The 27,959-nt window shown below is 35.3% G+C and overlaps 4 protein-coding genes across 10 annotated transcripts in view; 3 read left to right on the top strand and 1 right to left on the bottom strand.

Annotated features, from left to right (window-relative positions):
- The window catches only part of LOC140831123 (uncharacterized), a 29,738-nt gene extending 24,994 nt beyond the window's left edge, over positions 1–4,744 (top strand). For 2 of the 4 annotated variants that reach the window (XM_073194907.1, XM_073194905.1), the window contains exons 3-5: positions 3,895–3,965; positions 4,046–4,132; positions 4,230–4,744. In XM_073194907.1, the coding sequence (XP_073051008.1) occupies positions 3,895–3,965; positions 4,046–4,132; positions 4,230–4,508 (437 nt within the window). In that variant the 3' untranslated portion in view covers positions 4,509–4,744. Of the gene's footprint in view, positions 1–2,834; positions 2,978–3,008; positions 3,492–3,894; positions 3,966–4,045; positions 4,133–4,229 lie in introns of those variants that run through there. The other 2 variants (XM_073194906.1, XM_073194904.1) reach the window with 2 other exon arrangements.
- A 2,620-nt stretch (positions 4,745–7,364) lies between these two features.
- On the top strand, positions 7,365–16,517 carry LOC140831127 (uncharacterized). Of its 2 annotated transcripts, XM_073194911.1 has the most exons (5): positions 13,047–13,205; positions 14,497–14,605; positions 14,945–14,990; positions 15,111–15,196; positions 16,234–16,517. In XM_073194911.1, exons 1-5 carry the CDS (start codon positions 13,126–13,128, stop codon positions 16,342–16,344), a joined length of 432 nt encoding a protein of 143 aa, XP_073051012.1. In that variant the 5' UTR covers positions 13,047–13,125; the 3' UTR covers positions 16,345–16,517. The 2 variants fall into 2 exon arrangements, with proteins under 2 accessions (XP_073051013.1, XP_073051012.1); XM_073194912.1 differs by lacking the exons at positions 13,047–13,205; positions 14,497–14,605 and adding an exon at positions 7,365–7,407.
- On the top strand, positions 9,219–12,108 carry LOC140831124 (uncharacterized). 3 transcript variants are annotated; one of them, XM_073194909.1, is made up of 5 exons: positions 9,219–9,355; positions 10,771–10,889; positions 11,300–11,370; positions 11,451–11,537; positions 11,634–12,108. In XM_073194909.1, exons 2-5 carry the CDS (start codon positions 10,781–10,783, stop codon positions 11,898–11,900), a joined length of 534 nt encoding a protein of 177 aa, XP_073051010.1. In that variant the 5' UTR covers positions 9,219–9,355; positions 10,771–10,780; the 3' UTR covers positions 11,901–12,108. The 3 variants fall into 3 exon arrangements, with proteins under 3 accessions (XP_073051010.1, XP_073051011.1, XP_073051009.1); XM_073194910.1 differs by lacking the exon at positions 9,219–9,355 and adding an exon at positions 10,175–10,187 and having other exon boundaries at positions 10,768–10,889; XM_073194908.1 differs by lacking the exon at positions 9,219–9,355 and having other exon boundaries at positions 10,440–10,889.
- Positions 16,518–16,638: 121 nt separating the features above from the next.
- On the bottom strand, positions 16,639–20,586 carry LOC140831122 (uncharacterized). Its single transcript, XM_073194903.1, has 3 exons — positions 20,093–20,586; positions 17,816–19,398; positions 16,639–16,840 (listed from the first exon to the last, which is right to left on the bottom strand). The coding sequence occupies exons 1-2, from the start codon at positions 20,440–20,442 to the stop codon at positions 17,853–17,855; spliced, it is 1,896 nt and encodes a 631-aa protein (XP_073051004.1). The 5' UTR covers positions 20,443–20,586; the 3' UTR covers positions 16,639–16,840; positions 17,816–17,852.
- Positions 20,587–27,959: the final 7,373 nt, after the last annotated feature.

The following is a 27,959-nucleotide window of genomic DNA, read 5'->3' as shown; positions in this document are numbered from 1 at the left end:
TTATTTAAATTAATATGTAACCCGTGTAATATAAGACAAGTTTCACTTAGATTCAAAATTTACATTTTAAAACTATTTTTAATCTATTTTAAATGTACTTTAAAAATTAAATTCTATTAAATGAAAGAATTGATAAAATAAATTTATCAATTTTATGAGTTATCTGTACTAAACCCCCTTTGAAATATTGAAAATCTACATTTATTCACTGTGAAAGTTAAATAAATATTCTAGATATTAACTTTTATTAGTTATTTGCACTGTGATATTTTTTAAAAAATTAGACTGTGCTTAAATCTCTATATATATTTACCAAAAAAAAAAATTAGAATTGGCTCGAATCTCTATAACTCCTTGTAAAAAAAATTGGGCTGGGCTACAAGCTAGGACGGGCCAAGCATAGGTTTGTCCCTGCTTGCAAGTAACTCCAACAAGTGAAGATTGCATAGTCGAGATGTTGTCTTGCAAGGTAAGCATAGGATAATGAAACAGAAGTAGAATTGCCTTTTGGTTCACTTAGTGGTTCCAAATTTATATAAGAGTTCAGGCTCAATCCCCCACGGTCTTTGTAAAATATTTTGGTTGATGCATTTTGTTGGATAGCACCAACTGCACTACAAAAAAACGGGTGGCTTAGCGACGGTTTTATGATAAACCGTCGCCATGTGAGCGACGGTTTTATTAAAACCTTCGCCTATTAAAGTTAGCGACGATTTATCTAGACCCATCGCTACTGTAGCAACGGTTTATCCTAAAACCGTCGCTAATATTGCGACAGATCGGGCAAACTGTCGCCATTTTTGGCGACGGGACTTTTTACTGTGGCCTTTGGCGACGCTTATATTTACCTCCGTCGCCATATTAGGCGACAGGTTTTTTACCCGTTGCCATGTCCGGCGACAGTTTTAGTCGACAGTCGTTGTTAACGATGATTTTTAATAACCGTCGCACATAGCGACCGGTTGTACACGAACTGTCGTTAATCTAGATTTGCGACGGTTATTCATAATCCGTCGCTATTGACGACGGTTTGAATTAAAAATGTCGCTACTTGCGACGAGGTTTGCAAAAACCTTCGCTATGGTTCTATATATCACGACTTATCATTAAAAAATGTCGACATATCATTAAAAATACATAAATTAGAAAAATGCTGACTTTAAAAATGCTGACTTGTAGCTGTCATACAAAAATTGTACCAAAATAAACGAAACCACAAATCACGCACAGAGAAACCATCACAAACAAAATCAAACATGTGTAGCCGATTTTTACCTTGAATATTTCCCTGCCGGATGAGACATTCGATCAATGGTGAGTTCGATTGCGCCTTATATTCTTTCGCTAGAGGAATCAAAAACAAAATAAAACATGTATAGCCGATTCTTACCTAGATTGTTGCCCTTCCGGTTGAGCGAGTCGATCGAGATGGTGCGTTTGATTGTGCTTCTATTCCATCGCCAGAGAAGTTGGGAGTGGAATTTCGTAGATTTGAGGTGATCGTGATTAGAGGTAATGGGCTGAAAGGTGTAGGCTCGTATTTTGAATTGTCCAATGAGGGCAAAATAGGATATAAATAATTTGGTGTCTTACTTGGCAGTTTCTATAAGCATCTCATCTTTAATAAAATAGTAGAGATACTGTGGTTCGCGAACATTTTCTTCACGCGATTTTCGCCTTTATTCTTGGTAGTACCGAAACTCTATCCATATATTTGCAGTTTCTGTTTTTTTTTGTACTAACATTTTTCATATTAATTTCGTAGATTTGCTCTTCGGTGTGATCTTCCAGCGTTACGTGGATCTGCATATCTTCTCCGCGCACGTCAGGTTTTTAAAGCGTTATCTTTACGGAAAATTTAATATTTAATTTTTGCGTAGTATTTTATTTATGAATTTTACCGTAGTATATTATTAATTTTGTAAATCAAGAATGAATTTTTTTGACTAGATAGATTAAAAACCGTAGCTTCATGAAGCTACGGTTTATTTAAAAATCTTAGCATAAAATAGCGACGGTTTTTCAAAAACCGTCTCTTAATGAAGCGACGGTGTTTAAAAAATCATCGCTTAAATTAGCGACAATCTCTATGTTACCGTCGCTGAATTTAGCGACGGTTTATGTAAATCGTCGCTACATAGCGACTGTTTTTCGCTAAAACCGTCGCTAATTGGTAACGATTATTGAGAAACCTTCGCTATAGGAAGGCGACACGACCTCCGATTACGGACCACCAAACCGTCGCTACAACCCCGCTTTTTTTTTTGTAGTGCTGTAAAATAATAAAGTAAATAAAATCTAGTGTAAAAATTTTATTTTATTAGTTTTTATTTTTTATTAATAAAATCCAATGACAAAACAAATTCTTTACAAGTTCTAATTCAATTTAATTTAACGATTAATATAATGTATCCGAACTTTTTATGTAATATATCTCATTCAAATTATTTCAGTACAGTCTTTTATAAATATTAAGTGATTTAGTAATTATAAACATATGATAACGAAAATGGGGATGATAATACAAATCACAAAATTAATTTTTCGATTTAAAATCATATCAAACACAATATATTTTATCATTATATATATATATATATATATATATATATATATATATATATATATATATATATATATTTATCAATCGTATTATACATTGGAGAAGTAATGATTGGCTCAATATCCGAATGAGTTATTGGGCTGCCATCATCATATTTGATTTAATGTGTTGGGCCACAGTTCTAAAGTGGCAGCTTTCGGCGTGCGGCGTAAATTCGATTTTCAGGTTTAGTTTCAGATTTCTAGGTTTTGCCTTTCCGAACGATGCCTCTTTCAGGTTTTCTGTGTACATATTTGGATTGTTAAAAAAATCGCTGATAGCTTCACAAAGGATTGTGTTTTTTGTTAGGGTCTTGCCAGTTAGGGGAAAACATAACTGTAGTTGGAGACAAATGGTTTAAATTTGATAATTTAGGTGGGAAAATTCAGCTTAAACTTGTTTCATGACATCCAATGTGATAAAACATGTGATTGGTTATGCTATATTTGATGGAAAAAGGGCGAAAAGTGACAGTTGAAGTGACAGAAGTTTTTTTTTTCTTTGCTATTCATCGGTTCTTGTTTTCAATTTGGGGAATTGTCTCAGTGTGTGGTTCATTTTTGTTCTTGTGCTATTCTGTGAGAACTTCCTTTCGTTATGCATAATGTTATGGTATATTTACTATAAATCTTTTTGTGAGCAATTCATGGACGTTATAATGTTTGTTGTTTATTATGGACAGAACATTTTATATTTATTTTCTCTCGAATTATTTTGCTGAATTAGGCTGTTATTTTTTTTGTTTTCCTTTCATCTTTGCAATTAAGAAGAAGGATATAAATGGCTAAGAAGGGGCCAGGAGCCAATGCACGATCTTCTGCTGCTACTGAGGATTTCAATGAACCAAAAGTGGATATCAAGTCTATCCTGAAAGATATTGAGTTTTTTGGTATTTCGAACATTTAATATTTTTTATATTCCTATATAATGTTTGTTTCATATAGTCTTTAAAATTTCTTAGAAAGTTGTTGCAACCTGACCGACCTCTTCGGCTTGAAGATGGTTCCCTTTGGTATTCTTGTTACGGAGATTTCGCTTATGTCGCATTTTATACGTTGGGGGAATCACTGCTTTGTTTCACACTGTTTTGATTTTGATTTATTGATTTATTAATGAAGATGTGTACTATTACCCCCAGAAATTCGTTGTTTCAAATATTATGTGGTTCAACCTATTCTCTATTTCTCGAAACTGCAAACTAGACATTTAATAGATCCCAAATTGAGGGTGTTTTTGTTTCCAAAATATACACTGAATTAATGTTGTTACCTACTTACTTGAATGTACTTCAGAATCCTCTCATATGACATGGAAACAAAAGAAGGACTTGGAGAACAGGAAAGGAGTCTCTCTAGGTGGAAAGGTGACTTTGCTTGTCCTTGGGTTGTTGCTGCATAATTGAGCTTGGAATGTTCATATATTAACTATATGTTTCTTTAACAGCCCCCAAAGAGACATCGCTTACCGCTTAGCGTGGCACAAGTTGCAATGAAGAACCAGAAGGAAAGAGAAGGAAAAATGCTTGAAGAGGTTACCGTCAACATTTTCTTCAGTTTTATCCCTGGCTTTGATTATGTAACATCTCATGCTTTTCAACGATGACATTGCTAAGCAATTGTTATTTCAGAATGCCATCCTAAGAAGATTTGGAGTTTTTACTAGCAGCAGTTCCACTAAAAAGGCAATAGAGAGGCGTCGACCAGGGGACCGAGTGTTCAGGACAATTGAAGGTCACTTCAGAAATGGCGTCCTTGATGTCAACCACCTGCTACATCGTTCCACTCCTCAAGTTAATGACAGAGACATCAAGCATGTTGTTGGTGAAGGGAATAAAAAGAAGGACGGAAAAAAGGGCAAGGGTAAAAGAAAAGTTGGCCGTACAAAACGACACTATAATTCTCAGTAACTACATGATCGTTAATCTAAAAAATGGAGAGGAATTTTTTGTTCGAGTTTTATTCTGCGTAGCAACCAGTACTTGATCTTGAAATTAGGTCTTAAATGTTATTTTATGTGTCCTAAACAAAGGGAGCATAACCATGAATCGTTTGAGCTTTTCATTTGTTAAGGTATTATATGATGATGTCTTCAGAACGACGCTCAATTTGTTTTTCGTTGTATGTATGTTCAAAAAGCTTATGTTCTGATCCCAAGATTTGGTGCTTGGAATAAGCCAAGGGTGAGCAAAACATTGATTCAATCGGTTATTCGATTGCATTCTTTTAATTTGGTTCGTCAGTTCGGAAGTGTGGTTTTATTTTAAAAAAAGCATATGTAGGTTTGGTTTGGTTTCATATTTTATCATAAATGGACTTTTATTTATATAAAAATATAATATTATTAATTTTTTAATAAAGTTTAGGAAACATAAATATTACAAAATCATAATAAATTTTACCAGACGATGGTAGTAAAAACAACTTATTTTGAAAAATAAGATTTAAATTTATCTTATTCAATTTTTATGCTACATTTTTTATTGATATATATTTTTTAGTTCGATTCTGTTTTAACCAGTACTTGTCCTTAATACCAACACCATTGGCTATTTAAATTTGTTTATTTAAGTCTTTCTGTATGGTGGTGGACTTGTGGTCATGTGGAGTTAGGAATTGAAGAAAAGAACGAACGCCGACTCGCCAAATGGGTTCAAGTTTTCTGTTTCCATATTCCTTGGTTTTATTTTTGTCAAAAATTAGTTCGATTTAATTCTAGTCTAGTGTATGTTTAGGTTGGTTGAATAAACAAGGAACATATTGCATACACTTGGGACATGTTTTGAAAATTTCATAAAATTAATATTTATTCTACAAAAATCTGAAAGTAAAAGGAACCAAAAAAAAAAAAAACTCGTATGCTTCAAGTCCCCATGATTTTATTTAAAAACAAAATTTGGTTTTTGTTTTTGATAATCCAATATAATGCTTTAAGGCCTACTACTTTGAAGGATCAAGCAAATATTTCTATTGAGAAGATGAATATATTCGTAGGAGAGCACTGAGCCTAAAATTTGTAGAAAACTCGACCTTTTTGTTTCCTCTTCTGTTCATCTGTGGCACTGTAAATTACTACAAGCTATTAATTATACAAATATTGATGCCATCAACTAAGTACCACTATGCATCTTCTCCATTACTTGACCATCTTTTTCAAGAATCCTTCACCTCCACAACCAGGTATTTTATACCCTTTCAGTTGTATTTTCTTGTGTGCGTTTGTGCTGGGACAAAGTGGGATGAGAGTGACACACGTCTTGTTAGAAAATAATGCTTCAAATTGAATTTTTTTGAGCTCGAAGAGCTACTGATTAATGATTATCCCGTTTGAGTCCTTTTTCTTTTCTTTCTTTCTTTTTTTGGCTAAAGATTGAGTATTTAGTGTAATTCTGTAGGAGGAGACATGTGGGGATGACAATGAGTATAAAGTAAGCGAAGTTGTCAGAGTCAAACGCTAAGAGTACAAATCTTTTGTGCAAGAAAGAAGGAGAGCGTGAAGCTCCCTGATTATGCTGATGCTTATGGTGGCAATAGCATTTGCCATATTAGTAAATTTTTTAGCCATCCTTCTGGGATTGAAGCAATCTTGAATAGAAGGGCCTTGCAGAGTTGTGTCTCTTGATTCCAATGTTTATAGGTAATTCATTATTATATTTGCACTTCATTTTTCTTGATGTATGATGATATTATTAGACTGGACACGTAAATTGAACGTAGTAAATGATAGCATTCTTGGGCTTGAAATGTGAAATTTTCTCCTCCATTGGTAAGCAAGTGTTTGATGAAGTTCTGCAACAAGGGTGGTGAAATCTGTAATTTTAGTAACATTTGATACGTGGATTGTGGATAATTTCTCACCTTGAAGGGGATGGACCCTTGATAATTGTTGGGAGGGAATTATTATACTTTCTTAAGGTGGAACTTATGGTATATTACATGTGAATTTGAACTATTTTCGTTTGAGAGACCATCATCCTTGCATTTCTGTTGAATCCATCTCAGGCATCACAAACTATTTTCTTTAAAATTTCTAATTTCACCGTTTGCTCTTGGTGTGCATGTACCAAGTGACTGAAATATTGCTTAATATGACACCTCTCACTGTTACGTGATTCAAAAGCTACAACTTTTTTGTCCCTAATACATGACTACGCGCTATTCGTGTCTGTTTAATTAGTAACCAAATTTATATGGAGTATCTTGACTAAAAAATAATGTTTTATTCGGAATGACCTTGGTAATTTTTTTTTTAAAAAAAAACTATTGTTCTTAGCGTATTCGAAATAGGAGAGTTACTTTTCAAAAATGAAGTTTAATCAATATCATTTTTTAATATTTATATATTATTTAAATTAATATGTAACTGGTGTAATATAAGACAAGTTTCACTTAGATTCAAAATTTACATTTTAAAACTATTTTTAATCTATTTTAATTGTACTTTCAAAATTAAATTCTATTAAATGAAAGAATTGATAAAATAACTTTATCACTTTTATGAGTTATCTGTACCAAACCCCCTTTGAAATATTGAAAATCTACATTTATTCACTGTGAAAGTTAAATAAATATTCTAGATATAACTTTTATAAGTTATTTGCACTGTGATATTTTTTAAAAAATTAGACTGTGCTTAAATCTTTGTATACATTTACCAAAAAAATTAGAATTGGCTCGAATCTCTATAACTCCTTGTAAAAAAAAAATTGGGCTGGTCTACAACCTAGGACGGGCCAAGCATAGGTCCGTCCCTGCTTGCAAGTAACTCCAACAAGTGAAGATTGCATAGTCGAGATGTTGTCTTGCAAGGTAAGCATAGGATAATGAAACAGAAGTAGAATTGCCTTTTGGTTCACTTAGTGGTTCCAAATTTATATAAGAGTTCAGGCTCAATCCCCCACGGTCTTTGTAATATATTTTGGTTGATGCATTTTGTTGGGTAGCACCAACTGTAGTACAAAAAAAGGGGTGGCTTAGCGACGGTTTTATGATAAACCGTCGCTATTATAGCGACGGTTTTTGATTAACCGTCGCCATGTAAGCGACGGTTTTATTAAAATCGTCGCCTATTAAAGTTAGCGACGGTTTATCTAGACCCGTCGCTACTGTAGCAAATGTTTATCATAAAACCGTCGCTAATATTGCGACAGATCGGGCAAACCATTGCTATTTTTTGCGAAGTGATTTTTTACTGTGGCCTTTGGCGACGTTTATATTTACGTCTGTCACCATATTAGGCGACATGTTTTTTACCCGTTGCCATGTGTGGCGACAGTTTTAGTCGACAGTCGCTGTTAACGACGATTTTTAATAACCGTCGCACATAGCGACGGTTGTACACGAACTGTCGTTAATCTAGATTTGCGACGGTTATATCATAATCCGTCGCTATTGGCGACAGTTTGAATTAAAACGGTCGCTACTGGCGACGAGTTTTGCAAAAACCGTCGCTATGGTTCTATATATCACGACTTATCATTAAAAAATGTCGACATATCATTAAAAATACATAAATTAGAAAATTGTTGACTTGTAGTTGTCATACAAAAATTGTACCAAAATAAACGAAATTAAAATTATATATCAAAACAAAACTTTGAAAATTTGGTTTACGAAAACAAAAAAATTAGACAAGTTATTGAACCAAGAATTAAAATTTTTTTGTTTCTTGTTTTGCATTTTATAATCCAATTGTGAATATAAAAATATATTATTAGTAAACTATCAAAAGATACCAAGCTAGTGTAATAGAGAGTTTTTATTTCACATTTCTTTTTCATAAAAAAATATTAAAGAGTGTAAACCATAGTTTCTTGCTCCTAGATGAGCAAACATTATCTATTTCATGATACACATAATGTATTGATTAAGCAAATTATTGGAAGTACCTCAATAATCAATTTAGTGAAAAGAGCTTTCGATTGGGATAATCCTTTTAATTTGTTTTGTTTGTGGGTGTGGGTGTTACGGAAAAAAATTTTTTGTTATTTTTGGGTATTAAACCAGAGATTTCGTTCTAAATTTAACATCAGTTAATTATTAATATTTATAACTAATGATTTTAAGAACAAATTATTGTTGATATGAGTACATAAAACGGTTGGATTAGCGACAGTTGTAGTGTAAACCGTCGCTATAATAGCAACAGTGTTTATTAAACCGTCGCTAAGTGAGCGACGGTTTCTGAATAACCTGTCGCTGTATTAGCGACGGTGTCTATTAACCGTCGCCGATCCAGATCGGAGTGTTAATTAGACCGTCGCTAAGTTAGCGACGGTTTCTGAATAACCTGTCGCTGTATTAGCGACGGTATCTATAAACCGTCGCCGATCCAAACGGCGACGGTTTTAAATAACAGTCGCTTTAAGCGACGATTTAGATTAAAACCGTCGCTATTAGCGACTGTAAGAAAGTATTGTCGCTACTAGCGACAGTTATGAAAACACGGCCGCCGATCTTGAACGGCGACGGTTATCCAAAAACAGTCGCTGTTGGCGACGGTTTATTTCGAAACTGTAGCTAATGGCGACGGTTTAGAAAAAACCCGTCGCTATTATTCTATATATACCGTGGTTCGCGAACATTTCCTTCACGTTATTTTCGCCTTTCTTCTTGGTAGTACCGAAACTCTTATCAATTTTTTTGCAGTTTCTATTTTTTTTTGTACCAACATTTTTCATATTAATTTCGTAGATTTGCTCTTCGGTGTGATCTCACAACGTTACGTGGATCTGCATATCTTCTCCGCGCACGTCAGGTTTTTAAAGCGTTATCTTTACGAAAAATTTAATATTTAATTTTTGCGTAGTATTTTATTTATGAATTTTACCATAGTATATTATTAATTTTGTAAATCAAGAATGAATTTTTTTGACTAGATAGATTAAAAACCGTAGCTTCGTGAAGGTACGGTGTTTTTCGCTAAAACCGTAGTTAATTGGTAACGGTTATTGAGAAACCTTCGGTATAGGAAGGCGACGCGACCTCCGGTTACGGACCACCAAACCGTCGCTACAACCGTCGCCTAATGGTTTTAGCGATGATTTTAGCCAGTTTTAGCGACGGTTTTGCTAGCCCCTTTTTTTGTAGTGCTGTAAAATAATTAAGTAAATAAAATCAAGTGTAAAACTTTTATTTTATTAGTTTTTATTTTTTATTAATAAAATATAATGACAAAACAAATTCTTTACAATTTCTAATTCAATTTAATTTAACGATTAATATAATGTATCCGAACTTATTTATGTAATATATCCCATTCAAATTATTTCCATATAGTCTTTTATAAATATTAAGCGATTTAGTAATGATAAACATATGATAACGATAATTTGGCGATAATAATACAAATCACAAAATTAATTTTTCGATTTAAAATCATATCAAACACAATATATTTTATCATTATATATATATATATATATATATATATATATATATATTATCAATCGTATTATACATTGGAGAAGTAATGATTGGTCCAATATCCGAATGAGTTATTGTGCTGCCATCATCATATTTGATTTAATGTGTTGGGCCACAGTTCTAAAGTGGCGGCTTTCGGCGTGCGGCGGAATTTCGATTTTCAGGTTTAGTTTCAGATTTCTAGGTTTTGCCTTTCCGAACGATGCGTCTTTCAGGTTTTCTGTGTACATATTTGGATTGTTAAAAAATCTCGCTGATAACTTCACAAAGGATTGTGTTTTTTTGTTAGGGTTTTGCCAGTTAGGGGAAAACATAACTGTAGTTGGAGACAAATGGTTTAATTTGATAATTAAGGTGGGAAAATTCAGCTTAAACTTGTTTCATGACATCCAATGTGATAAAACATGTGATTGGTTATGCTATATTTGATGGAAAAAGGGCGAAACGTGACAGTTGATGTGACAAAAGTTTTTTTTTCTTTGCTATTCACCGATCTTGTTTTCAATTTGGGGAATTGTCTCAGTGTGTGGTTCATTCTTGTTCTTGTGCTATTCTGTGAGAACTTCCTTTCGTTATGCATAATGTTATGGTATATTTACTATGAATCTTTTTGTGAGCAATTCATGGACGTTATAATGTTTGTTGTTTATTATGGACAGAACATTTTATATTTATTTTCTCTCGAATTATTTTGCTGAATTAGGCTGTTATTTTTTTTGTTTTCCTTTCATCTTTGCAACTAAGAAGAAGGATATAAATGGCTAAGAAGGGGCGAGGAGCCAATGCACGATCTTCTGCTGCTGCTGAGGATTCCAAGGAACCAAAAGTGGATATCAAGTCTATCCTGAAAGATATTGAGTTTTTGGGTATTTCGAACATTTAATATTTTTTATATTCCTATATAATGTTTGTTTCATATAGTCTTTAAAATTTCTTAGAAAGTTGTTGCAACCTGACTGACCTCTTCGGCTTGAAGATGGTTTCCTTTGGTATTCTTGTTACGGAGATTTCACTTCTGTCGCATTTTATACGTTGGGGGAATCACTGCTTTGTTTCACACTGTTTTGATTTTGATTTATTGATTTATTAATTGATTTATTAATGAAGATGTGTACTATTACCCCAGAAATTCGTTGTTTCAAATATTATGTGGTTCAACCTATTCTCTATTTCTCGAAACTGCAAACTAGACATTTAATAGATCCCAAATTGAGGGTGTTTTTGTTTCCAAAATATACACTGAATTAATGTTGTTACCTACTTGAATGTACTTCAGAATCCTCTCATATGACATGGAAACAAAAGAAGGACTTGGAGAACAGGAAAGTAGTCTCTCTAGGTGGAAAGGTGACTTTGCTTGTCCTTGGGTTGTTGCTTCATAATTGAGCTTGGAATGTTCATATATTAACTGTATGTTTCTTTAACAGCCCCCAAAGAGACATCGCTTACCGCTTAGCGTGGCACGGGTTGCAATGAAGAACCAGAAGGAAAGAGAAGGAAAAATGCTTGAAGAGGTTACCTGCCAACATTTTCTTCAGTTTTATCCCTGGCTGTGATTATGTAACATCGTGCTTTTCAACGATGACATTGCTAAGCAATTGTTATTTCAGAATGCCATCCTAAGAAGATTTGGAGTTTATACTAGTAGCAGTTCCACTAAAAAGGCAATAGAGAGGCGTCGACCAGGGGACCGAGTGTTCAGGACAATTGAAGGTCACTTCAGAAATGGCGTCCTTGATGTCAACCACCTGCTACATCGTTCCACTCCTCAAGTTAATGACAGAGACATCAAGCATGCTATTGGTGAAGGGAATAAAAAGAAGGGCGGAAAAAAGGGCAAGGGTAAAGGAAAAGTTGGTCGTAGAAATCGACACTAAAATTCTCAGTAACTACATGATCGCTAATCTGAAAAATGGAGAAGAATTTCTGTTCGAGTTTTATTCTGCGTAGCAACCAGTACTTGATCTTGAAATTAGGTCTTAAATGTTATTTTATGTGTCATAAACAAAGAGAGAATAACCATGAATCGTTTGAGCTTTTCATTTGTTAAGGTATTATATGGTGATGTCTTGAGAACGCTCAATTTGTTTTTCGTTGTATGTATGTTCAAAAAGCCCAAGATTTGGTGCCTTGGAATAAGCCAAGGGTGAGCAAAACATTGATTCAATCGGTTATTCAATTGCATTCTGTTAATTTGGTTCGTCAGTTCGGAAGTGTGGTTTTATTTTAAAAAAAGCATATGTAGGTTTGGTTTGGTTTCAGATTTTAGCATAAATGGATTTTTATTTATATTAAAATATATTATTATTAATTTTTTTAATAAAGTTTAGGAGATAAATATTACAAAATCATAATAAATTTTACCAGACGATAGTAGTACAAATAATTTATTTTGATAAATAAATTTAAATTTATCTTATTCAATTTTTATGCTACATTTTTTATTGAAATATATTTTTTAGTTCGATTCTGTTTTAACCGGTACTTGTTCTTAATACCAACACACCATTGGCTATTAAATTTTTTTATTTAAGTCTTTCTGTATGGTGGTGGCTTTGTGGTCTTGTGGAGTTAGGAATTGAAGAAAGACGAACACCGAATCGCCAGGATTATCTAAATAAAAGATCTGTCTCACAAAATACGACGTGTGAGACCGTCTCACACAAGTTTTTGCCCTCCCCAAATGGATTCGAGTTTTCTGTTTCCGTATTCCATGATTTGATTTTTGTCAAAAATTAGTTCCATTTAATTCTAGTCTTGCGTATGTTTAGGTTGGTTAAATAAACAAGGAACAGATTGCATACACTTGGGACAAGTTTTGAAAATTTCATAAAATTAACATTTATTCTACAAAATCTGAAAGTAAAAGGAACCAAAAAAATGCTCGTATGCTTCAAGTCCCCATGATTTTATTTAAAAACAAAATTTGGCTTTTTGTTTTTGATAATCCAATATAATGCTTTAAGGCCTACTACTTTGAAGGATCAAGCAAAATATTTCTATTGAGACGATGGATATAGAAATTTGTAGAAAACTCGACCTTTTTGTTTCCTCTTCTGTTCATCTGTGGCACTGTAAATTACTACAAGCTATATAATATTGATGGCATCAACTAAGTACCACTCTGCATCTTCTCCATTACTTGGCCATCTTTTTCAAGAATCCTTCACCTCCACAACCAGGTATTTTATACCCTTTCAGTCGTATTTTCTTGTGTGTGTTTGTGCTGGGACAAAGAGGAACGAGAGTGACACTCGTCTTGTTAGAAAATAATGCTTCAAATTGAATTTTTTTAAGCTCGAAGAGCTACAGATTAATGATTGAGTCCTTTTTTCTTTTCTTTCTTTTTATTTTGGGCTAAAGATTGAGTATTTAGTGTAATTCTATAGGAGGAGACATGGGGGGATGACAGTGAGTATCAAGTAAGCGAAGTTGTCACAGTTTAACGCTAAGAGTGCAAATCTTTCTGCAAGAAAGAAGGAGAGAGTGAAGCTCCCTGATTATGCTGATGCTTATGGTGGAAATAGCATTTGCCATATTAGTAATTTTTTTAGCCATCCTTCTGGGATTGAAGCAATCTTGAATAGAAGGGCCTTGCAGAGTTGTGAGTCCCTTGATTCCGATGTTTTTAGGTAATTCATTATTATAGTTTCGCTTCATTTTTCTTGATGTATGATGATATTATTAGACTGGACACATAAATTGAACGTAGTAAATGATAGCATTCTTGGGCTTGAAATGTGAAATTTCCTCATCCATTGCTAAGCAAGTGTTTGATGAAGTTCTGCAACAAGGGTGGTGAAATCTGTAATTTTAGTAACATTTGATACGTGAATTGTGGAGAATTTCTCACCTTGAAGGGATGGACCCTTGATAATTGTTGGGATGGAATTATTATACTTTCTTAAGGGGGAACTTATGGTATATTACATGTGAATTTGAACTATTTTCATTTGAGAGACCACCATCCTTGCATTTCTGTTTAATCCATCTCAGGCATCACAAACTATTTTTTTTAGAATTTCTAATTTCTCCGTTTGCTCTTGGTGTGCATGTAACCAAGTGACTGAAATATTGCTTAATATGACACCTCTCACTGTTACGTGATTCAAAAGCTACAACCTTTTTGTCCCTAATACATGACTACGCACTATTCGTGTCTGTTTAGTAACCAAATTTATATGGAGTATCTTAACTGAAAAATAATGTTTTATTCGGAAAAGTTGTGAAACCAGTTTTCATTGTGTCCCCTCTTGAAATACCACAGTATATTGGTTAAAAAAGCATTGAGTTAAGATTACTTTTACTTTTACGCACAACTTGATTGATGGAGTATTAATACAGGTGTATAGGTGACTCCTATAAAACTTATTTTCTGATTAGTACCAGCAGATAAAATTGTGTCATGTTATATAATTGCTGTGTCCCTTGTACCAAGACTGTTGCGGTGAATTTGATATCAGATATACACAGGTGCATGCTGCCGCAGATTAAATTTTTCAATTTTGAGGTTGCACCGGTTTTAGACTTGCAAGTAACTCCAACAAGTGAAGATTGCATAGTCGAGATGTTGTCTTGCGAGGTAAGCATAGGATAATGAGAGAGAAGTAGAATTGTCTTTTGGTTCACTTAGTGGTTCCAAATTTGTACAAGAGTTCAGGTTCAATCCCCCACCATCTTTGTAATATATTTTGGTTGATGCATTTTGTTGGGTAGCACCAACTGCCACCGTTGTCCTGTTTGACACAACAATCAAATCTCACTGTTTGAACTCCTGTATTGTTTAAAAAATTTGAATGATAACAAGACCTCCGACTACATCTTTGAGTGCAGTTATAAAGATTTGTTCAATCTTGTGCTGCGTATCTATTTGGTCGGAGTCATTTTTCTTTACATCATGTTGAACTTTTGTGGATTGCAGTTTGAGGGTTCTGATGTAATGGAACGCCAGAATGAACACTTCTCAGGTACATTTAATTTCGATATAGTTTCTAAATTTTGAGAAAACGAATCTTACTCTTGTCGTTCTGCATCATAGTGATGTTCATTGGATTGTAACTCCACAGTTTGTTTTTAAATCTTTGCAGCTTTCATGAGGAATCATATAAAATGGGAAACTGTTGATGCTAGACCATATTTGGCCTTCGATGTGAAGTTAAATCTTGCCCTTGAGGTTGTTACTTGAGCTAATTTACTCTAATTTTATGATGCCATTTTCATGCTAAAAAGGGCCATTTTATGAAGCAGATAATTGCAGGAAGCCTGCGGGATGGATACATGTGTTCGTTACATAGAGCCAGTTATTTTATCACGAATCCTTGAGCTGGTTCTTTTATATTCTCATATTAATTATGATGATTTGGTGCAGATATATATATACACAACCATTCACAATGCTGCCAGTATCAGCAGTTGAAAATCCTGGAAATATACACGTACAAAACAAATTGCATTTAATAAAGTTGTATCCTCCACTTTCGCTTCACGTACAGCTCTAATATAATTTTTTTATCCTTTCAATTTTAATCCCGTATATGTATAGTCATACATTCAGCTTAGCAAAGTTTTGGCTTAAGTTTTCTTGAGTGAGAATAGTATTGGGATTAATGAGCTCTTGGGAAGTGTCAGATCTTAACGGATAATATTATCTTTTTTCTGAGGACAAGGTCGGTAGTATGGAAATGATAATACTAATCTCTAAGGGATATGAGATAACACCAACAGATAGAAACGCATATCTCCGGACTCATGGGCCTCACAGCCTGACTCATTAACACCTAAGTAAGTGCACTCTGCGCTGCCACGGGTATAATGAAATAAAGTTGCACCTTGGCTAACAGCTATAACTTTTGGTCTAATGGTGAGCGTTTGATCCTAACAATTGGTATTAGAACGAGGTAATGAATTCAATTCTCCCAAGAAATAAATTTATATACTTCTTGGGGGATCTTGTGTTAATTGTGTGAGTAATAGTAGTACTGGGGTGAGTGACTTTCAGAGAAGTTCTCGTGCGTCAAGCCGCTGACGTTGTCCATGACTATTTGGGGGAAATTTACAAAATAACATTCGTCAACTGTTTATTTAAAAAAATAACCTTCTCGAATGACCAAAGTTAAAAAATAAAATATCCTATGTATTTGGCAGTTTTTTATGTCCGAGCATTCACTATCATATAGATACATTTTACAAAACTTCGTATTTTGGTTATAGAGAATGATGCAGGCCTTAGTGGTGGACCAGTTAGTGCCATTGCTTGTGCAACAGCTGCTCCAAGATTACGAGGATTGGGTTCATCTCCAAACCAGTCACCTCCTAAAGTAGCTTTGAACTCTTCGATTTCAGGCCGCCTTTAAACTATATAACATTAAAACTACAGGAGCAAATGATGTTAATTTTATAGGGAGCCAGTGATTAGAGGGCAAGACCATTTCTGTAAAGCAACAATTATATCTTTGAATTGCTATCGTGCTATAGTGATGCTACTAGATGAATACGATTCACTAGTTCTAAACAGACGATAATTTTGTGGATCTTGTGAAGCATTGAAGAACCAAGAAAGCTTAGAACTCCTTGAATAACAATGGATAAGACACTTGATAAGCCAAAAAAAAAGCCGGAACTCACCAAATGCATTACATTCCCAAACCAAGTCATCATACATATAAAAGTCAACTCACGAACAAAAGCAAACACTTCCTTACAAGCTCTTTTTACAGTGGAATTCAGTACAGAACTATCCAAAAAATTGTGCCTGAACCAGGAGCAGATCTTAACTAGTTCGCCACATGTACCAGCTACCATCACCAAGATAATTCCACTGCAGAGAAAATTAAATCGAATGTCAAACAATGCATTTTGTATCAACCATATCCACAAGGAATTTGACTCGTCAATAATCAATGTTTCCAAACTTCCAATAATAAATAGATTTCCTATTTTCAAAAAGGAAACATAACTTGTCCACAGACTGCATTTTGTATTAAATCAAATGTCAAACAATGCATTGTGTATCAAACCATATCCACAAGGAACCTGACTCGTCAATAGTCGATGTCTCCACACTTTCAATAATAAACAGATTTTGTACATATAACTAGTCCACAGACCATAGCTCAAAATGCTGAACTTTTTACAATCAAGCGAGTGAACAGCTTATATGACCACTATATGGCCGAGTGAGTCAACAGCTTATATGACTACAAGTGGTAATTTTAAAAAATGCTATGATGGGCTCACAAAGCACACACATCAAGAGAAAAATCGGAAGCAAAAAATAACACATAAACTTGACAGTCTGTGCCCATGTTGGTCTTAGAGATGACAACAGATACACGATCCTGTCCTAAGTGATTGAAACAAAAAATAGAGAAAATTGCACTGCAAGCTAAAATCTTCATGATGAGTAGGCCCAAGTGAACAGAGTAATGGCTTTGCCACACCAGGAAATACTCCCTATGAAAGATAGCCATTGGATTGGGGTGGATTCCACCTCCAGACATGGTCTAGATGGAAGGTGGCTACACCGAGAGTTCTTCTCCCCGTGTAACATATATTTTGCCATTGAACAGTGTGGGAGTTGACTCATGAAATATCTATATGGCCAGATCAACGGCTGATGTTATTAGGATGTAAATCCAGTAATATTCAACTTCCTTTGGTGTGAAAATTGAAACTCCACAAAAAATATAGTTCGCATAAAATCAAAAAATTCTGGCAAAGAAACTCAAATCTTAACACACTAATTTCAAGATTCGCAAATAAATGTGCAAGATGCAGCAGAAATTAAATTTACCGTCCTCGTCTCCAATTGCAAGACATATCAATCAGGACTATGACCGATGTCTAGGCCTCCTATCATCATTCCGATTATCGTCATCTCTTCTTGTAGAACGTGCATCATCATACCTAGCTCTCTTCAAAGTGTTCCCTCTCTCTCTCTCATCTTTTCTACTCCTGTGTTCCTCTTCCTCATCTTTTCCACGTTTTACCTGTTGGTGCTCTAACTTTTCCTCATGTTTTCTGCTTGAATCTTTACCTCCATCTCTGTCATGTTTATTTCCACGGAGGTCTTCTTCATCTCCCCATTCTCTTCTACTTCGTCCATAATATTCACGATAATGGTCATCTCTCTTATCGTCATGCCGTGATTCCTTCCTACTGCGTAGTGCATCCCCATGGTCATCAGTATCAAGGTTTTTTCCACTGTGTCTAGGTGGTCTTGAATATCTGGCATTATTCTCTTCCCTATATGATTTATTCTGTCTATCCAATTCAATATCAGAACCCCCACTCCCCCTGTCTTTTGTTGGATATAACTTTTTTGCCTTCCCATCAGGTTGTCCATCCCATCTTCCTCGGTCACGATCATCTCCAGATCCATCTTCCTTCGATTTATACAGTTGTTCCAATTTCTTAAATGTGTCGTCAGCTCTATTAGAATGCTTCTCCGTATCATCTTTTTTTGATCTGTTGTCATAGAGCTCATCATCAGAAGCATGCCGCTTGCTCCTCGAAGGTCCTTTTAACCTCCGAGTCTTATTTTTTGGACCTTCATCAGAACTACCATCAGAGACCTGCTGCCTACTGTACCTAGGCTGGGTTCTCTTCTGAGTATGGTGATTGCCTTCATCGGAACTATCATCATCATAAGAACTGCGACGTTTGCTTTTTGACTTTTTAGTCTTGTACCCACGGTCTTCATCAGAACTATAATCATCACGTCGTCTGCGTTTTGAAGGATGCTTTAGCTTTGAACGATTGGGGCTGGAATCAGAACAGTTGTCATCATCTGAATCACAACGCTTATGAGCTTTTCCATAAGGCTTGTCACGGTCAGACTCAGAACCAGAATCAGAACTATGCCCAGATTGAGATTCTGAACCAGAAGAAACACTATCGTGTTTTACGGATTTTTTTTGTGTCCTTGATGTCTCTTCCCTCCTCTTGCGAACACCAATCTTAGAATCATCATCGGTAACTGCTCTTCTACTGTCCTTCTTGGGTTTACTCTTTGCCTTTCTCCCACGCTTCTGGTCGCTGTCTGAGTCAGATGAATCATTGTGTACCCCTCTGATTTTGTCCTCTCTGTCAAACTTGGGTTCATCCCTGCTAGATGTATTTGTCTTAAAAACCTTCTCCGTGTCATCCTTCTCATCTCTTACATTCTTTACATGATGCTTACGAATATCAGCAGTATTCTTTTTGTGAACATTTCTTGGTTCATCCTCATCATAATTCTCTTCAATGCTTGTGGCCATGGCATCATAGTGCTTCTTTTCTCTATCACCTTCAGATTCTATTCCAAGAGCAGCTTTTAGCGTTTCCATCTGTTTTTCCTTCAATGCAGCAATCTGGTGAGTCTGCGTCTCCGAAACCCTAATTAACCAGAAAAAAATACACCCACACTAATTCAATACATAATTCAAAAGCTAATTGCCAAGATATAATGGTTTCCAAATAAATTCATGCCCAGCATTGGAGGACAAACCAGCATAAGCTCCATAAATATGTTCGAGCAAAATTTATTGTGGTTTATATGAAGATAACCAGCAAGGGCAACACCATAGTTAACTATGAATACTTTGTTTGCAAGAAATAATACATAGCTTCACTCAAATTATTTTATTTATGAAATGATATTTCCACTCAGATTGAATCAATAACTTCCGTTCAGAAAACCAACATCTTATCAAAATAAGGTCCAACGGTCTTAATTGAAGCCTTCAAGATAAGAAAAGTTTGCTGCTTGTTTCAATTTTAAACCTTTCCCAGAATGTCACACCAAGTGATACCGAATGGCCAAATCCTTCAAACAATCAAGAAGCTTGTTGATTTTTACCATACAAATAAAGGGACACAAAAGGGGGAAATGCCTACTAAAATCGCAATTATTTTTACCTACTTCACACAGATGTACGGATTTCATGCGAAATACCCAAGTTCAAACCTATACCATACCCAGTACTTCACGGTTTATATACTAGATTATTAGTATACTGAACCGAAAAAAAATCAAATCAAATCGGAAACAATTCTTATACAAAAAAAGGAAATCGAGAAAATTCAATACCTTTCCGGGATGACTGCTGAATTACTCCCTTCATCAACATTATCATTAGCCTCAAGCGACTTCCTCGCCTCATCAAGCTTCTCCTCAATCTCCGCATCAGTGTAACCCTGATCGATCAGCTTCTCCTCCAACACAAGAAGCTTGAGTTGAATCTTACGCTTACGGTCGTGCTCCAATATATCCTTATTGGCTTTTCGGGATACGCCAGCCATTCCCTGACCCGATTCGAAGCCTTTGTTCGACTCCATAGCAACTTTGTTGGTCCTCGGCCTGATGAAGAACTTGTTGGTTTGGACATGGCCATTGGTGCCAGAACCTCTCGCTGTCTGCAATCCTATTCCGTTGTACATATTTCGAGCTTCGGATTTTGAAGAAACTCCCAGTATCTGAATCGAGTGGATGCAAACCCTAACCCGCGAACCCAAAAATATCAATTTCCACAGGATAGAAAGGCCCAGAAAATGGGGATGAAATGTTAGGATTTAGGTCTCATTTTTATGAAGACATTTTCCCTTTCAATTTATGGGCTGGGCTATTTATCCGATTAATCATGGGCCCGTATTTTCAAAAAAAAAATAGACTCCGAACAACAACAAAAAATTACAATAAACCTACTCAAAAAAAATTTATATTAGAATAATTAGATAAAAGATATATATAAAAATAAACCATGCTATTTTATACAACAATTTCTTCAAAACGATATTTTTTTTGTCAAAGAAAAAGAGTGTATTTAAAATCCTTTAACAATAAATGTTTTATAAAAAACTATTTTCAGATAATTGATTCAATGATAATTTCTATATGACAAAAATCAATATCATTACTCCTGGTTTAGGCTGATTTGAAAAGTATAGGAACACAAAAACTCATATTAGATAGTCTTAAAAGTCAATTTTTTGATACAGATCTCTGACTTGGCACAACTCGTGAAAAATATATTTTTTATTTCAAAAGTATTAATTTTCATAAGATATATAAATCAGATTGACTAATCTCATATATATAGAAATGTGAGATCGTCTCAAGAGTAGATTGTATCCAAATTTAATCTTATTACTACTGATCATATGAATTTTAAAATTTTATGTACAAGAATTGGACAAAGAAGTTCATGTTGGATCAATTTATTTATATGGTCTTATATGTGAATAATTATGTGAGTGGGTTGTCTGTTAAGTTAAGCCCAAAATTAAGTGATCAATTAATGTTTCGGGTTATTGGGCTTTAATGTATCTAATGGGTTGTGGGCCTTTAATGTGTAGAGACATAAGTGTAATTTATGTTTTTATGATGAGCTAAAACAGAAATATCAGAAGATATTGATAAACATTATCTATAAATAAGGGTCATGGTCCCCAGATCTCGCGTTGTCACTTTCACTATTCTCTCCCCCATTAAGAAAATAATTCTGAAGAGAAACTAAAGGATTCTCTCAAGGAAAGAGCGTGTAGATCTGGAAGATCAAGACTCGTTCTAAACAATTCAGGATTATGGCTTCAGGTACGCTTCCGCTTAAGTTTTCAGTCAAATTCTTAATGATTTAACGTGATGGATTCTGCGGTTTATGGGTTTTCCCCAACAAGTGGTATCAGAGTCATTCATGTTTGAATCATTGAGATTTGTGTACAGTTTTGGATATTATTCGGATCCAGATCTGAAAAATAAAATTTTATTTAAATTTTTTTTTATATGGCTTCAGATCTGGAAAATACATTGATATGCTTTCAGATCTGAAAATATTTTGATATGGTTTCAGATCTGGAAAATATTTTTGTTTAGATCTGAAAATTTCTTGATATGGTTTCAGATCTGGAAAATATTTTGGTTGAAAATCAAATCTTTTAAAGTTTCAGTTTTTTTGGTAAAGAAGATTTGGTTGAAAATTTTAAAGATTCGGATTTTTTTTTTAAAAAAAAAGGTACGGTTACGGGCCGGGGCGGACGGATCTAGTTCGGGCCGGGTCGGACGGGTCCGGTTCGGACCGTACGGATTCGGGTCGGGTCGGGTCGGGTCGTACTGACCGGGTCGACCCGACCCGTACGGAATTTCGGAATTTTTTTTAAAAAAAAATTTTTCCGTCTCAGGTTTATTCGGTTAAGGTTAAATATTCATTAATTCAAATAATGATAAGGTTATATGTATTTTTGAAATTGATTAATTGAAATAAAATGTCGCCAAAGTGACCTCTTTTATGGAAATTAATTTTATTTTGAAATACAAAAAGATTTTAGGCACATGTGATTTATATGAATATTGATCGGTCCAAAGGAAGGTTAATATTTAATATAATTACATATGCACTTGTGGTGGTAAACATGTGATAGTTGTTCGGTTTTTCATGTAAATAATAAATCGGCCCAAAGGAAGATTGTTATTTGATATGATATTTACTATCAGTGTTTGACTGCTGCACCAAGATATCACTTACAAGTTAATATTTTGTCCAAAGATAAAACATTAATGGAGCGCACGATATTCTGTTATGGGATTTACATTGTTTGAATTTATTGATTATTTTATTTGGATATTTGGTTGAGCATGTATGTTGTGTTTTTGTTCTCTGTTCAGATTTGACTCTTACTAATATTCATTCCAACATAAATTCTATTCCTATGTTAAATGGCTCGAATTTTAAATCGTGGCAAGAGAATTTATTGATAGTTCTCGGAGTCATAGATTTAGACCTTGCGATAAGGATTGACTCTCCTCCCGCCATTACGGATAAGAGTACCTCTGATGAAAAGAGGGAGTTTGAAAGGTGGGAGAGATCTAATCGCATGTGTATGATGATCATGAAGAAGGCCATTCCAGAAACAATCAGGGGCACAATGTCTAGCGACATTGCTACGGCTAAGGCTTTCCTTCAAGACCTCGAAAAGAGGTTTGCTAAAAGTGAAAAGTCTGAAATTGGTACACTTTTGGCAAGCCTCATTTCAATGAGGTACAGGGGTAAGGGCAACATCAAGGAGTACATTATGGAAATGTCTCATCTTGCTTCAAGATTAAAAGCATTGAAGCTTAACCTCTCTGAGGACTTGCTAGTGCATCTGGTTTTGATATATCTTCCTTCTCAGTTTAACCAGTTCAAGGTGAGCTATAACTGTCAGAAAGATACTTGGTCTCTGAATGAGCTCATCTCGCACTGTGTCCAGGAAGAGGAAAGGTTGAAGCAAGACAAGACAGAAAGTGCTCATTATGCCTCCACCTCGAAGGTTAAAGGAAAGAAAAGAAAGGATAAAGAAGCTGCGGATACACTGCCTCCGAAGAAACAACAGAAGAATCCTAGTGATTCTCAAAGTTCTGGTTGTTTTTTCTGTGGCAGTGATGGGCATATGAAGAAGCAGTGCAGTAATTATCACGCTTGGCGTGCTAAGAAAGGTATGCTTCTGAATATGGTTTGTTCTGAGGTTAATTTAACTTCAGTGCCTAGACACACATGGTGGATAGATTCTGGTGCAACAACTCACATCAGTGTGTCTATGCAGGGTTGCCTGGATTGCCGAAAACCAAGTGATGCTGAAAGATTCATCTATGTTGGTGACGGCAACAAAGTTGAAGTTGAGGCGATAGGAAAATTTAGATTATTGTTAAAGACTGGAATATATTTGGATCTTTATGAAACATTTGTTGTACCGTCTTTTAGACGGAATTTGATTTCCATTTCTGCATTGGACAAATTTGGTTATTCTTGTTCTTTTGAAATGGAATTTTCAGTTTGTTTCTCGATACAAAATTGGTTGGTTCTGGTTCTTTATCAGGATACGATAATCTTTATTCTTTGGATGTTATTGCTTCATTTAATGAAACCCTTCAAACAAGTAGAGGCACTAAAAGAAAATTAACCAGTGAGAATTTAGCTGCGTTATGGCACAAAAGATTGGGTCATATCTCTGAAAAGAGAATAAGGAGACTTGTGTCAGACGAAATTCTCGAACCTTTAGATTACACAAATTTTAATAATTGTGTTAATTGTATAAAGGGAAAACAAACCAACAAAAGGAGATTTGAAGTCAATAGGTGTTCAAGCGTCTTAGAACTTATACATACTGATATTTGTGGACTATTCCCTTCGGCTTCTTGGAACGGTCAACAATATTTTATAACGTTCACAGACGATTTTTCAAGATATGGCTTCATTTATCTCATTCATGAAAAGGCACAGTCACTGGATGTGTTCAAAAGCTATAAAGCTGAAGTTGAAAATCAACTTGGCTTAAAGATTAAAAGCGTTAGATCTGACCGTGGTGGTGAATACTATGGTAGATATGACGGTTCAGGTGAACAACGTCCAGGATCTTTTGCTAGATTCCTAGAGGAATGCGGTATCGTCCCACAGTACACTATGTCGGGTTCGCCCACTATGAATGGTGTTGCTGAAAGACGAAACAGAACGCTTAAGGACATGGTGAGGAGTATGATCAGTCATTCTACCTTACCAGAATCACTCTGGGGAGAAGCACTAAAGACCGCAGCATATATCCTTAATAGGGTTCCAACTAAAGCAGCGACCAAAACCCCTTATGAACTTTGGACGAGTAAAAAGCCTAGTCTTAAGCATCTGCACGTTTGGGGATGTCCAGCTGAGGCAAGGCCTTACAAGCCTAATGAAAAGAAACTGGACTCAAGGACAGTTAGTTGTTATTTTATTGGATACTCTGAAAGATCCAGGGGGTACAAGTTTTATGATCCCACGAGTAAGTCGATTTTTGAGTCAGGAAATGCCCGGTTCTTTGAGGATGTTGAGTTTGCGGGGGGAGATAAAGTAAGGGATATTGTCTTTGAAGAGGAATATGTAAATATTCCCACAGGTGTCTTGGACATTGATCAGGATCATATTCCTCACTTTGACCAAGACACAATACAAGAAGACAATATTAGAGATCCTCCCATTCCAGATGAACAAACTCAAGCACCTCTAGAACCTATGCCATTAAGGAGATCCACTAGAGAGCGGAGAAATGCAGTGCCAGATGATTACATTGTATTTCTTCAAGAACATGAGGCAGACATTGGATTGATGGAGGATGATCCTATTAACTTCCGTCAAGCCATGGAAAGTTCTAACTCTCAAAAGTGGAATGATGCCATGAATGAAGAGATAAAGTCCATGAAGGACAATGACGTATGGGATCTTGTCCCATTGCCTAAAGGTTCGAAGACCATTGGTTGTAAATGGATATTTAAAACCAAGAGGGATTCAAAAGGCAATGTGGAAAGATATAAGGCTCAGTCTTGTTGCTAAAGGCTTTACACAGAAAGAAGGCATTGATTATAAAGAGACTTTCTCTCCGGTTTCTTCGAAAGACTCTTTAAGGATTATAATGGATTTGGTGGCGCATTTCGATCTTGAGCTTCATCAGATGGATGTAAAGACCGCGTTTCTGAATGGTAACATTGATGAAACGATTTATATGGTGCAGCCAGAAAATTTTGTGTCCAAAGACACAAATAATATGGTTTGCAAATTAAAGAAATCCATCTATGGGCTCAAGCAGGCATCTCGACAATGGTATTTCAAATTTCATCAAGTGATCATCTCGTTTGGTTTTGAGATGAATTTGGTTGATGATTGTGTGTACCATAAGTTCAGTGGGAGTAAGTACATTTTTCTGGTTTTATATGTTGATGACATCCTACTCGCTAGCAATGATATAGGGTTATTGCATGACACCAAGAGATTTCTAACTAAGAATTTTGAGATGAAAGATCTTGGTGATGCATCTTTCGTACTGGGTATTCAGATACATCGGGATCGTTCTCGAGGTATTCTTGGATTATCTCAGAAAGGCTATATCGAGAAAGTTCTCAAGCGATATGGGATGCAAGATTGTAAACCAACGGATACCCCTGTGGCTAAGGGAGACAAATTTAGTCTCAAACAATGCCCAAAGAATGATTTTGAAGAAAAAGAAATGCAGAAGATTCCCTATGCATCTGCAGTGGGGAGTCTGATGTATGCTCAGGTTTGTACACGTCCAGATATTGCGTACGTGACAGGAATGTTGGGACGATATTTAAGTAATCCAGAAGTGGAACATTGGAAAGCAGTCAAAAGGGTCTTACGGTACCTACAGAGAACAAAAGATTACATGCTCATATATCGGAGGTTGGATTAGCTTGAGATCATTGGGTATACTGACTCCGATTTTGCTTGGATGCCAAGATAGTATGAAATCCACGTCAGGCTACATCTATCTCCTTGCTGGAGGTGCCATTTCCTGGAAGAGTGCTAAACAGTCTCTTATAGCCTCTTCCACCATGGCAGCTGAGTTTGTAGCGTGTTATGAGGCATCCAATCATGGAATATGGCTGCAAAATTTTGTCACAGGACTGCGCATTGTTGATGGCATTGAAAAGCCACTAAGATTACATTGTGACAATAAATCAGCAGTTATGTATTCCAATAACAACAGGAGCTCGACGAAGTCAAAACACATTGACATCAAGTTTCTGGTTGTTAAAGAAAGAATTCAGAGTGGAAAGTTGTCTATTGAGCATATCGGTACAAACTCCATGGTTGCGGATCCGTTTACTAAGGGACTACCACCCAAACAGTTTCATGAGCACACTGCTAGTATGGGTGTTACGTCAATTGAGAAAATTCAGTTTTAGTGGGAGTTTGTTATTTTAAATGCTTTTCAGTTGTAGACATTTTTCAGTTACATTTATGTAAATTTATTTTCTGCAGAAATAAATTTCAAGTTAAGTCACACTCTGATTATGGTTTAAAGTTTGATCTCAATAAGGTTAAGGGAGGACCAGTTGGAAATAGGCATGTTACGGTCACATTGCATGAAATTTCCATGCTACACATCCACTTCATGATCCATGTCATTCAGTTGTGTTGGCATATGTGACCATTGATGAGTCTAGTTACCTTGAGTGTAGCGAAGACTGCTTTGATCCTATGTTGATGTGATTGATGGACCGGATTGGTAATAGATACATTTCGGAATGACAACAATTTTGAGCTCATAAGGTTATTTTCACAAACATAATTATAAAGTTGCACATATAGCCCAAGTGGGAGATTGTTGGATCAATTTATTTATATAGGGCTTATATGTGAATAATTATGTGTGTGGGTTGTCTGTTAAGTTAAGCCCAAAATTAAGTGATCAATTAATGTTTCGGGTTATTGGGGTTTAATGTATCTAATGGGTTGTGGGCCTTTAATGTGTAGAGACATAAGTGTAATTTATGTTTTTATGATGGACTAAAACAAAAATATCAAAAGATATTGATAAACATTATCTATAAATAAGGGTCATGGTCCCCAGATCTCGCGTTGTCACTTTCACTATTCTCTCCCACATTAAGAAAATAGTTCTGAAGAGAAACTAAAGGATTATCTCAAGGAAAGAGCGCGTAGATCTGGAAGATCAAGACTCGTTCTAAACAATTCAGGATTATGGCTTCGGGTACGCTTCCGCTTAAGTTTTTAGTCAAATTCTTAATGATTTAACGTGATGGATTCTGCGGTTTATGGGTTTTCCCCAACAGTTCATACGTAACATGAGGAAGAATGCTTTTAATTCTGAATTACTGATTGGCAAAAAAATTTGACCTTCGATGTTTAAGAGGTGAAAGATCACATTAACCAGTGTCCTCATGCACACATCTACATGAGAATATTTCAGAACATGAGTGTCAATTCGAGTGGGTTGGGTGGATTGGATCGGATTGAGCAATAGTACTATTCAAAAATTGTCCAACTCGAACCCGAGTCAACCCGAAAAATCTCAACTCGAACCTGAACTCGAATCAATCCGATCAATCCGTATAACCCGATTTTGAATTTTTTTAAATTTTTTAAAGAAAAAAAAAAAAAATTAGTTTAAAAATATAATAACAAAATCTCCCT

This window comes from Primulina eburnea, chromosome 4 (assembly GCF_022965805.1).
Source record: "Primulina eburnea isolate SZY01 chromosome 4, ASM2296580v1, whole genome shotgun sequence".
Classification (NCBI taxonomy): domain Eukaryota; kingdom Viridiplantae; phylum Streptophyta; class Magnoliopsida; order Lamiales; family Gesneriaceae; genus Primulina; species Primulina eburnea.
The sequence above is the reverse complement of the archived record's forward strand: the minus strand, read 5'-3'. Positions and strand labels throughout refer to the sequence as shown.

What these genes read in the sequence shown, in the direction of transcription:
- LOC140831124 (XM_073194909.1), top strand. Translation starts at nt 10,781, where the DNA reads ATGGCTAAGAAGGGGCGAGGAGCCAATGCACGATCTTCTGCTGCTGCT. An exon ending in TAGTCTCTCTAGGTGGAAAG is followed by an intron (nt 11,371 to 11,450) that starts GTGACTTTGCTT and finishes TTTCTTTAACAG; the next exon opens with CCCCCAAAGAGACATCGCTT. An exon ending in AAGGAAAAATGCTTGAAGAG is followed by an intron (nt 11,538 to 11,633) that starts GTTACCTGCCAA and finishes TTGTTATTTCAG; the next exon opens with AATGCCATCCTAAGAAGATT.
- LOC140831122 (XM_073194903.1), bottom strand. Translation starts at nt 20,442, where the DNA reads ATGTACAACGGAATAGGATTGCAGACAGCGAGAGGTTCTGGCACCAAT. An exon ending in TCAGCAGTCATCCCGGAAAG is followed by an intron (nt 19,399 to 20,092) that starts GTATTGAATTTT and finishes CTGGTTAATTAG; the next exon opens with GGTTTCGGAGACGCAGACTC.
- LOC140831127 (XM_073194911.1), top strand. Translation starts at nt 13,126, where the DNA reads ATGGCATCAACTAAGTACCACTCTGCATCTTCTCCATTACTTGGCCAT. An exon ending in CCAGAATGAACACTTCTCAG is followed by an intron (nt 14,991 to 15,110) that starts GTACATTTAATT and finishes AAATCTTTGCAG; the next exon opens with CTTTCATGAGGAATCATATA. An exon ending in AGTTAAATCTTGCCCTTGAG is followed by an intron (nt 15,197 to 16,233) that starts GTTGTTACTTGA and finishes TTTTGGTTATAG; the next exon opens with AGAATGATGCAGGCCTTAGT.